Raw genomic sequence first — 12,414 nt, 5'->3', positions numbered from 1 at the left:
GTAACGCTGGTCGGATGCGTACATTTCCTTAAATAATGGCATCATCTCTTTTTACCCTAATGGCAAGTTCAAGTGGCTTTCGGTGCTGACTTGGGCACGACCACTGATCACATCTGATGAAGACTAACCAGTCGCAGTCACCAAATCATAGCATCGACCATTCTCGTATGTAAACATGGCCAACCAAACGCAGCATTATTTCAATGGCATAGATGATTCAACACCAACAAAAACACCCTGGCCTAAAAAGATGAGGTTGGAAAGAATGACAACTAACAACCCAGAACATATTTTTACGGAGTTATAAAGTCTTGAACCCATGGCCTCAGCGACCACAAACATCAGGCCTTACAACACACGGTGTCCACACCCAGAACTAAATCAACGAGTTTTAGCACACTAGTTATTCCTAGGTAATACCGGAAGCAAACAAAAAGAAAACATGAATCTAAACCAGCACGGTATAGTTCCATAGAGTACTTGCACGCGTTCATCAGCGGACAGGGTGCCAGACATAATAATGCCAACAGCTACCGGTTACAGAGACATAAGATGATAACAGCCTGATGCTGAACCTGCAGTTCTTTTTTCAACTTTTGGCTGAATACTTATCACAGAAATGGATGCCTCCTGTCCGAAGGTCGAGACTGCAGGTATGCGAGAAATTCTGGCGGCAGCCCTGAGGTTGATATGCCAGTTGGGAAACTACTATTCTCTTGATTATGTTGTGAACTGGTTCCTGGCTCTGCACTTGGCCTCCAGACTCTCCACCTGGTATCCTGACCCCAGGAGTGCGGGTATGGCTGGTCAGCAAATCCAGAGGCAATGTCCTGACTGGGAATAATGTTATTGTTTTGAACATTAGCAGCTCTAGCACGAGAAATGCCATGAGGCTCCCTATCCTCCGCTCTGTATGATGCTGCTGCAATGTAAGATGCGATTGACAAAGCCCTCGGCCGGACACTTGTGGCTGTTGGAGGATATGGGCTGCTTGGTGTGGCGGGAGGGACTGTCTGCTGAATAACATGACCTCCCAGACCATGACCATGGCCTATAGATGTAACAGCTGGTGGTGGCCCTAATGGCGCAACAGAACTGCTCCCGCTTCCAGGTGTGGGCCTGCATTGCATGTAAACTTAAACACTTGGCAAGAAAACTGGTTTGATAGAGAAGACACTAAATGGTAAATTTCAGCAGTTCACCACAACATATACTAGATTTATACTACCTTTCCTCTAAAGCAGTGTGATTATCTACTATCTAGTTACGACTTAAGACCGATAACCGATAACATGAGCAAAACTTAAGTCGTTCTACATATTGATAAATGCTGATTAATACCTTTCAGGTCTTTAAGTATAGCCATGTGCAAAATTATCACAAATACTAAGAACACAACCCCGAGAGTTAACCTATCTAGAAACACAAATAAATTAAAAAAATTCTTATACAAGTAAATACTTAAATGGATTAGGTAATGAGAGTGCATACTGTGTGGAACGTTGCTGGTTGCTACCATCATATCCTGGTACCTCAACGCTAAACGGGGCTGTGGGATCGACAAAATACGCCATTGGAAGAGTACTGAAAGAGCGCTGCTCTATCTCATAGTTTCTTGGCTCAGATCCATCGAAAATATGAATATTGCTCAAATCAGCAGTTGGACCACCTTCCATGCCAGTTGCATGATGATAAAATGGCATGGCTTCAGAATTTGAACGATCTTCAACCATGTAGTTTTCATACAAAGAGAAAGAATATTATAATTATATAACAAAAGATTTGATCAGCCAAAGGGTTAATACTAATACACTTACAGGAAGCTGATTGTAGCTCAAGGTTCCTACAACAAGAAAGAGATACAATTCAGAATCTGATGAGTGTAAAGATAAATTCAAAGCAGCTGAATATTACATAAATGTGATACTTGAATGAAACATTAAGGTAGGAAATTATGTGTACAAAGGTACAGAAGAAATCCTTACCGAAACACAGAATTCAGCAGTGTGAGACTACTACCAGCAGTAGATTGCTGCAACTAAATCAAAGTGAGGAAAGATAAGTTAATATAAAAATATAGGATCAGATAGAAAATGAAATTAGGCTAGATGCTGTTTTAACAAATCTAAAATTGTGAAATTGTATTTTTGCTAACTGTGTACTAAATGCCTGTCTCTTTCCCATAATATAAGATTGAGATTTGTATGACAACTTGAATAGTGGATATGTGGTCCATAAAAACACAAGGAAATAAACATATTTTCCATTTCACCCCTCCCAATCTTAAATTTTAACTAGGTCTACAAAATGGTGCTGCTGTAGCACGCATGTGTTGACAGAGTGAGTGGATGTTTGCATCTGGCTTGCACTTGCCAAAAAAATGATCCACAAAACTGTTTTACACAACAATTATGATCTTCATTCCCAAACTTTGAATACCACTGGATTAAATTATTGTAGATCGATGCTTTCCCATTTAGGCTATGGCAGGGCTAGTTGCAGGGTAGAAGTCAAACTTTTTGCAGGGAAAATACTCATGATATTCACATGCTAATTTGAGGAGAAAGTAAATTGATACATAAATTTTTCTGTGTCATAGATAAGAATTAATTACCAGGCAGACACTTACAAGGTTAGAGAGAAGTTGATGGGTTTCCGTAGTCACCCTGTTAACTATGATCCGTTCAGCAGTAAATTGCTGCATCTAAATCAAGTGAGGGAACATATGTTAAAACCTTATAATAATCAGATAACAACTGAAATTAGGCTGGCTGATTTTAATAAATCTAAAAGTGTGAAATTGTATTTTTGTTAACTGTGTGCTAAATGCATGTCCATTCCCATAATTTAAGACTGAGATATGTATGACAACTTGAATAGTCGATATGGGGTTCATAAAAACTAAATGAAAAAAATAAACAGATCTTTTGACATAAGCACCCATCTCAATCTTCAATTTTAAGCCTGGTATATATTGAAGCATATGCGTGAGTTCGTTGACAGAGTGAATGTGTGCATCTGACTTTCACTCGCAATTAAAAAATCTACAATAAATTTAACACAACAATTACGAACTTCATTCCAAAACTTTGAATAGAAGTGGCCTGGATTATAGTAGACCTATGCTTTCCCATTTAAGTTATGGCAGGGCTATCCATAGAGCGGAAAGTCAAGCTTTAATTTTCATGGAAAATATTCATTACATTCACATGCTAAATACAAGGAGAAAATAAATTGACAGACAAATTTCACTGTGTCATAGACAAGAATTAATAATTCTCAAGCAGTCACTTACATGTTCAATGATAGCTTGATATGCTTCCCTAGTCACCGCAGTACCAAAATCAGAATAAGAATCAGTAGATGGCTGGTGTGTATTTGCATTCAGCCAGTTGCCATTCTCAATATTCCGGCAATTTGGGCATTGCATTATTCCTTTTGCATTAAATGCCGATCCAATGCAGTCTAGTAAATAGAAAGATAGATTCACATTAGATCAGCAAAACTGCATGCAATCAAAGCTTGCACGTGTGCAAGAAGGATGTCTATCTGCCGTGCACAAGCGAAATTTACGTGTTGATAAATTTGTGTTGTGCAAAGTATTGCACAGGCACTTGCTACTATCTACAATAGATCCATATTATCATATTCATGATTCATATTAAGTCATAAATCATTCTTATATTTTTATCTCTCATTTGAAGACATCTATGAGCTAGTGTATGCAATGTCGTCTAAAAGGAGCTAGCACCCGGTCTTGCAAAAAGATCTAATGAGGATAAATCTGTCAGATTTCCATCCATGAGATCTTCAATAATAACATAGATTGATTATTGTATATATATGGAACCTAACCCTAGGGCGAAGCAAGGAAAAAATCTTGATGGGGCCTACATAGTAGTATGTGAGTGATCATTAGAGGGTTCATTAAGCATAGCCAGTGCCTACCCACTTAGTCTCTACCTAGCTTTGCCCTTGCCTAACCCTAATCCTTCTCTTCACCTGTCATCCGCAGCGTGCCTAACCCTACTGGCTCGACGGCGAGCTCCTCCTCCTCCTCCACCTCCACCACCGCACCAACCAGCACTGGCAACACCACCGCCCCATGAACACTCTTGCACTAATAGGGTAAAGCATGATGCCCCCGTTGTCGGTTCTGCTGAATCACCATCCACCATGACGGGCAGCGATCCCACCACCACTATCCTCTCCACATACCACCACCACCGTGGGCTGACGACCGCCGGGCCTACCACTACTGCCAGCAGCCCCCAAACCCCAAACCTCACGATATGATATTAACCTTAACCCGAATCCTAACCCTAACATAACTCTTTGGAAGTAGCCGGCCTCCTGCTGGTAAGTACGAAAATTCTGACAGATTCACAGCCCCAATATCTGTCATCGATGGGTAGAACAATTAAAAAAAATACTAGCTCCGTAGAACCTTTACCTGAACTATGAACTGAACACTACTAGTCGTCTAGTTTTTCAGGATTGTGATCCAATCGAGATCTACCCATCCTAAAACCATCACGATAACACTAATAAGCAGTGCCCACAGAAATCTGCCCTAAAAGGAATACGATAAAGCAATCGGCATCCGTAGCTACAACCACAATCCCCCACGAAACCAGATTCCACCTGGATCCCCTGCACAGAGGCCGCGCGAGCTCAAACTTCCCACAGCAGCAGCACGGACTACTCACAGATCAGAAATTCAGAATCAAGCCCGCGTGCGATGCGAAGATCCAATCAGGAGAGGTCGAAATGGGGCGCGAGAAGGGCGAGGGAGGGAGAAAGGCGGCGCCTGACTGACCTAGATGGAACTTGTGGCCGCACAGCAGCGACGTGACGGACCTCGCGCCGTCGCTCGCCGCCACCACCGGGTCCAGGCAGATTGAGCATGCCGTCACCTCCGGCACCGTCGGCGGCGTGGCGTCCAGGTCCATTTCCATCGCCTCTCCGCCAAGCCCTAGGCTGCTCGACGAGGACAATTTGTGCACGCCAACCTTCCCTGGAGAGGGGTGGTAGTGTAGTGGAGCCGTCAGGTCAGTGAGATAAGGAGATCGGCACACGGTTTCTTGCTAGGGCTCACCTACCCCAGAGTGATTAGGCCCAATTCCTTTATGCGTATGTAAGTGATGACAGGGGCCCGCAAATGCCGTGGACTCAATCTGAAAATAAAACTGGGCTTGCCGACCTGGCAGGGCAGACCGTGTGCCGATGCCCCAAAGGCACTTCCTCGTCGCCGGCGCCGCCAGCGGCTTGCTCGTCCTCACGTCGCCGGTCAGGTCAGCCATCCTACGATTTCGATCTGCGTCTACAACCTCAAGGACGAGAAGGAGAAGTGAAGATATGGAGCTGGAGCCATAGCCTACTCCGTGCCCAACTGCCCATCACAACCCATGGGTCAAAGGTTTCCCCTCCTTTCACTGTCGTTCAGCTACTCCGCAGACTGCAGCTACACCTTCGAGCTCCGTCCTATGACTGAACCAGATGATTGAGAGTTTATTTTACGATGTCTAGTTAAGCTATATGGTTCCATCGATCAATATCTGTAGTAGTGTACTGTGTTGGTTTATCTGGATTCGCCATACGCGTTGTACATGCATTGTCTATGAAGCAGATTATGTGTCGTTTCAGACTTTCAGTTACCTGTGGCATGTTGGCATGAGATAATAGTTTCGCATTGTTAAAATTTCCGGAATCGCTTAATGTCCTTGTCAGATGCCCGTGCATGGAGCACTTGTGCCGCGCTGGCCAGTGGTGGTCTGTTGGAAAAATGTGTAAGAAATAGGTGCTCGTAGCCTAAGATGGGGATCGTAGCCTAAGATGGGGAGGGGGTGAATCAGGCAATCTAAAACTTTAACCTATACCTTCCACTACTTTTGCATTAAACTTAAACTAAATCATGCTATCAAGATGTGCAACTATGGTTGATCTAGTGTGAAACTCTCATCCCAAAACAAGTTTTGCAACCTAGAGCCAATTCTAGTAAGATAGTACACTAAGAAAGTAAGGGCATACAAGTTGTAAGTATAAAATGTGGAAACGTAAGAGGTGAGGATGAGGGGAAGCAAACCCTTGACACGATGATTTATCCCGTGGTATCGGTAGGCACTAAGGCACCACTAGTCCACGTTGTTGAAGCACTCACACAAGAGTATTGCTTCCCGGTCACCAAGTCTCTTCCGGGACACCCCTTAACTTGATAAAAAGGCTTGGCTACTAAGGCTCACGCCAAGTTCCCCGGTCACCTTGATGCCGTCTCCACTAAGGAGCTTCTCCATGAAGGAAGGGGGTCTCCACATCCCCGCACACGGTCATCGACGCCACTCCGCACCAAGCCGGAGGGTCGATGACTTGCCGGCGAGCCACCAAGACTCCAAGGCACCGGCACACCTTGTACAATGGTGGTTCACTCTAAAACCTGAGCACAAGGTAGGCACACCTTGCACTCTCTCTTCTCTAGGCCTATCCTAGCACTAATCACTCTCCTAAGCTTGTGTTAAGCCTTTGATAGATTACTTAAGCTCTTTTGGTGGCTTGGATGCGTTCTTGATGTGTCTTGCTCTTCAATGGACTCCTGTACACTTCAACTTCATCCAGCTACTCCAAATAGGCAAGTGGAAGGGGTATAAAAATCCCAAGAGCTTAAAGAGCCGTTGCTCCAACGGCTAGTTACAAGATACCATCGGATGTTCCGATGGAGTACTTTTGGATAGCATCGGAACATCCGGTGCTACTAGCCGTTGGCCTCCCCACGCTCAAAATCCACTTTTCCAGTCACCCGAGTTAATCCGTCGAATCATCCGATGGTCTCTCTGATGACCATCGTTACAGAGCTAAAACATCTCTAGAAGATTTCAAAGAAAATATGCTTAGTCCGATGCCTCACCGACCCAAACCATCGGAACATCCGGTGCCTGTTGTTGCGCTTCACTGCTTCACCAATTCGTCTAATGGGTACAAAGCATAGGCCATTGGATCATCTGGTGGTTACCTTTGACTTGGCCTCAACGCAGTGTACCAAATGCTCCGATGGTAGCTCCGATGCTCCCTGAGTGAGCCATCAGATCATCTAATGGTGTCTTCTCTGCCACGCGTCCCTTGCACCGACTGATTTGGTGGCATTTCCTTGGACTCATGGAATGTGTCGGTGACCAATGCCCGCGCACGGCCTGCCAGGGCACCGACTGATTCGGTGACACCCCGAATTGCATCGGTGCAATACGTCGGTGCTTGATTTCTTCGTTTCTTTCCTTGTCTTTGGTTGTGGTTGCTTCCTTAGGACCTAGAATACCTTCAAGACATGTTCTCGATGTTTTGTTAGTCCTAATGACCATGTTGTCACATTAATAACCAAAATCACAAAGTAATGGCCTAAAAGGGCCATGTTCGTTACAAAATGATGATCTAATGTTACTTGTTTTAAAAAACTTGTTTGTTATGGATCACATAAGTCCCTTTTTTATAATAAGGACTGTTTGAGATGTACTCCCTCCATTCCAAATTATAACTCGTTTCGACTTTTCTAGGTTCATAGATATTATTATGCAACGGATGGAATATATAGCTATTGCCAGCAGCTTTCAAAACTCAATGTGTATTGAGTCATTGCATAAAATCATCTTCATCGATGAAGTACTAGCCTCTGTTGCAACATGCGGCGCCTATATATGCGCTAGGCATTTTTTTTCAGTGTGGTTAGCACTTCACAGCTTCCTCCATGGAGGCGAGCTCAGGCCAGTTATCAAGCGAGAAAGACGTCCATATGATCAGCACGGGTTGTATGGTCGAGAAGACTTTCTCAGTGATCAGCACACTTCAGTCAACAAGAACGTGCACGAACAGCCATGGATATATTGGGCGTGGTATATATAGCAGTAATCAAGCATGTTTGGTTTGTAAGCGGTGATGGCTTCGATGTATTGGTTTCATCGCTTGCTTGTATACTTGTACATAAAATTGAATGCCCCGTTTCCCCCCATGCTTTCTATCCCTCGGGTGTAACAACTATTGCAGTAGGATTGAACCGAATGAATCATCATCCACTACAAGTTTTCAAAACACAAGCACATCATCCTAGGAAACTGACTGACTGAACTTGAGATTGATGAAGTCACCGAATAACATAGAACAGTGTTGCTGTTGATTAAACAAGCTCATCTTTTATTTAGCATGTTCATCGACTATAATAATAAAGTGTATTTTCAGGCAATTAGTAAGTCTATACTCCGACCACTGCATTCTACTCGCGTGCGACACCGGTGACTGGTTAGCAGTCAGCGCGCTCCAATGGTTACCATGTCGGCCCAAGCAACATAAGTTTTTTTCAGGTTCGCATGGAGCCAAATGTTGGTCAGACACAGGGTCAGGTGCATAGAAGATATTTCCTTAAAGAATATGTAGTATCAAGACCAACCGGTCACAAGCACCAAATCATAGCATCCACCATTTTCATAAAAAAACATGGACAAAGAAACGCAAAAATTCAGTGTCATATATAGATGATTCAACATCAACAACACCACCATTGCCTAAAAAAAGTGAGGTTGATTGGAAGTAGTCATGCTTTACCACCAACACAAGGATGTCCCCGCAGCGCCATTGAATCATTTATCAAGGAGTTTTAGCTCTATAGTTACAAGGCAATGTCGAGCAACCAAAACAATCATGAATCTGAACCAGCTGCACGGTAATTCTATATAGTACTTGCACATTCAACATCGAATAGGGTGCCAGATATAATAACTCCAAAGACAACAAGCTGCATAGACATAAGATGGTAACAGCCAACCTGAAGTTCATTTTCAACTTTTCACTGAAACAACATCAATAATCTAAACCAATTTTGGGACATACATAATTATGACCAACGGAGAATAGTCAACACAGGAATGGATGAATCCTGTTGGAAGGTAGAAGCCGGCAAACTTTTTCCGAGCCAAATACTGAAACAGGTCTCTAGTTGATCTGCTAGGGAACCTGCACTTGGTCCCCCGGGTATCCCAACCCAAGGCATACTATGGCTGATCAGCTCGTCTAGAGGCATCATCCTGATTGGAAATGTTATTGTTTTGCACATGTGCAGCTCTGGCACGAGAAATGTCATGAGGCTCCCTATCCTCAGCTGTATATGATGCTGCAATGAAAGATGACATTGACAAAGCCCTCAGCATGATCCTTCCAGCTGTTTGAGGGTATGGACTGCTTCGAGTGGCGGGAGGGACTGTCCGCTGAACAACATGACCTCTCAGACCATGACCATGGCCTATAGATGTAACAGCTGGTGATGACCCTAATGGCACAACAGAACTGCTCCTGCTTTGAGGTGTGCGCCGGCATTGGCAGTAAACTTAAACACTTAGCAAGAAAACTGGTTTGGTAGAGAAGACACTTAACGGTAATAAATTTTAGCACAGTTCACCACGATATACTAGATTTATACTATCTTTCCTCTAAACCAGCGTGATTGTCTAGTTAGGACTGATACCCAACAGCATGACCAAATGCATATTGATAAATGCTGATTAATACCTTGCAAGTTTTTTTTAGCATAGCAATGTGCTAAAATATCACAAATCTTATTAAGAACACCTTGAAAATTAACATATCTAAAGATGCTACTAAGTTGGAAAAATTGTAATAGAAGTAAATCCTAAATACGGATTAGGTAATAATGAGAATGCATACTGTGTTGAACGTTGCTGATTGCTACTATCATATCTTGGTACATCAAAGCCAAATGGGGATGTGGAACGATTGGCAAGATCCACCATTTGAAGAACTGTTCCATCAACAACTTGAACATTGCTTAAATCAGGACTTGGATCACCTTCCATGCCAGCTGTACGATGATAAAATTGCATGGTTTCAGAATTTAAATTATCTTCAACCATTTAGTTTTTCGTATGAGAGAAATAATATTACAATAAAAAAAGATTTGATCAGTCAAGGGGTAATGCTAACACACTTACATGAAATTGGTTCTAGTCCACGGTTCCTGCAACAAGAAAGATATATAAATTCAGAATCTGGTTACTTTAAACATAAATTTTTCGATGCTGTATATATTCTTAAATGTGATACTTGAATGAAACATTAAGGTAAGAACTTATTTATGATTACAAAAGTATAGAAGAAATCTGTACTGAAACATAGAATCCAGTGCAGGCCCATGAAAGGGAGATTGCATAACCTAAATAAAGTGAGGGAAGATATGTTAAAAACATAGAATCAGATAATAACTGAAATTAGTCTAGATGCTGATTTTAACAAATCTAAAATTGTGAAATTGTATTTTTACTAACTGTACATGTACTAAATGATGTCCCTATCCTATAATATAAAGCTGAGATATGTACATATATATGACAACTCAAATAGTGGATATGTGGTTCATATATAAGAACATAAGAAAAACTAAACATATTTGCCTTTAATTTCAAACATAAACACCCATCTCAATCTTCAATTTTAATCCAGGTCTACTATATATATGATGCTACTGTAGCGAGCACGAGTTGACAGAGCAATGTGTGCATCTGACTTGCACTAGAAAAAAAAATGATCTACCAAACTTTTTTACACAACAATTATGAACTCCATTCCCTAACTTTGAATATCAGTGGGCTAAATTATAATAAACTGATGTTTTCCTATTTAGGTTCTGGCAGGGCTAGCTGCAGGGCGGAAGTGGGAAAATATTCATTACATTCGTTCTCAGGCTAAGCTTAGGACAAAATAAATTGACATATAAATACCGTGGTGTCATAGACAAGAATTAATAACCAAGAGCTCACTTACAAAGTCAGAGAGAGGTATACCCCGTTGCCAAAATCAGTAGATGGCTGGAATCTACTTGCAGTCAACCAGTCGCAGTTCTCAGTATTCCGACAATTTGGACATTGCATTATTCCTTTTGCGTTAAATGCCGATCCAATGCAGTCTAGTAAACAGAAAGATAGATTCAGTACATTAGATCAGCAAAAGTGCATGCAACCAAAGCTTGCATGCGCACAAGAAGTCTACCTGTCATGCACAAGCAAAATTTACATGTTCATAAATCTGCACTGTGCAAAGTATTGCACAGCCACTACAACATACAATAGATCCATATTTTCATATTCATATTTCATATTAAGTCATAACTCAGTTTTAAGTTTCCATCTCATTGAAGATATCTATGAGAAATTGAATAATGTACGTACCCTATGCTAGGTAACTGTAAAAAAGAACCAGCAAGCTAGGGCATGGTCTTTCAAAAAAAGATTATTAGGGGACCAAATCCGTCATATTTCCATCAATTAATTAGATCTCCAACTCAAAGGTGTAGATCGTTCGATGTTTTATATGATGAACCTAACCACAAGGGTGAAGCAAGAAGTATATGAATCATTAGAGGGGCTAAACTTGATTTTTTTTTTGAGTGATTTATATGGCGAAAAATGTGCCCCCCTGGTAGGTGCATCTAGCATAGGAGGTGACTGGACGGGTTTGGTACCTGATTTCACACGTGCCTATCCCTAATCCTTCTCCTCTTCACTCCTCAGTCGTTACCTCTCCTGACTAAGTCTTCTCACGTACGGTGTGCATGGTGCTTCTACCCCGCCTCTCCTTAGTCACCTACAGCTTGCCCATGAGCTCCTATCCTTCTCTATCTTCACCGCCACCCCAGCATGACCACACCGTACCCGCTCTAATCTGGCCACTTTTCGCTCTGCCCAACCGCCATCCATCAGACCACCACTGTGGCGGCAGCAGCTCCGATGCTGCTGTTCTGCCCGCCGACTGCCGGGCCTCCATCTACAGCCAGCAGCCTCGAAATCCCAAACCCCACTACCCCAAACCCTAACCCCAAATACTAACACTAACATAGCTGTTGCCGGAGATGAAGTAACTTGCCGGAAATTAAATAGCCTCCCGCTTATAAGCATGAAAATTCAACAGATTCACAGCTCAAAATCTGTCGTCCGATGTGTAGCAAAATTGTTCCCCAAAAAAAGCTAGTCTTGTTACAAGCTTTGCCTGAACTATGAACTAAACATTTAGGCGTTTAAAGTTTTCCAAGACTGTGATCCAATCGAGATCTATCCAAGAAACCATGACGATAACACTACTCACAGAAATCTGGCCTAAACAAAAGTCATATGATATAGCAATCAGCAGCACCCGTAGCTAGCTGCAGCTACCCCAAGGAGCTGAGCTCAAATCCACCCGTAGCTGCACACAGGTTGCCCGGCCGCAGGATCTCTCAAAATTCCCAGCAGAAGCACGGAACACTCGATCCCAAAAAAGCGCCCGATTTGGCTCGCACGATCAGATCAAGCCCGTGTACGATGCGAGAATCCAGTCAGGAAGTCGAAATGGGCGCGAGAAGGGATCGAGAGAGAAGGGCGCCTGACTGAC

At 42.7% G+C, this 12,414-nt stretch overlaps 1 protein-coding gene across 1 annotated transcript; it reads right to left on the bottom strand.

Moving 5' to 3' along the window:
- Positions 1 to 329: 329 nt before the first annotated feature.
- On the bottom strand, positions 330 to 3,443 carry LOC117844338 (uncharacterized). Its single transcript, XM_034725067.2, has 6 exons — positions 3,296 to 3,443; positions 2,630 to 2,704; positions 1,986 to 2,038; positions 1,818 to 1,843; positions 1,492 to 1,723; positions 330 to 1,119 (listed from the first exon to the last, which is right to left on the bottom strand). Exons 1-6 carry the CDS (start codon positions 3,428 to 3,430, stop codon positions 612 to 614), a joined length of 1,029 nt encoding a protein of 342 aa, XP_034580958.2. The 5' UTR covers positions 3,431 to 3,443; the 3' UTR covers positions 330 to 611.
- Between the last annotated feature and the right edge of the window lie 8,971 nt (positions 3,444 to 12,414).

This window comes from Setaria viridis, chromosome 2 (assembly GCF_005286985.2).
Source record: "Setaria viridis chromosome 2, Setaria_viridis_v4.0, whole genome shotgun sequence".
In the NCBI taxonomy this organism is placed as follows: Eukaryota; Viridiplantae; Streptophyta; class Magnoliopsida; order Poales; family Poaceae; genus Setaria; species Setaria viridis.
This window is presented reverse-complemented; position numbering and strand designations above follow the sequence as displayed.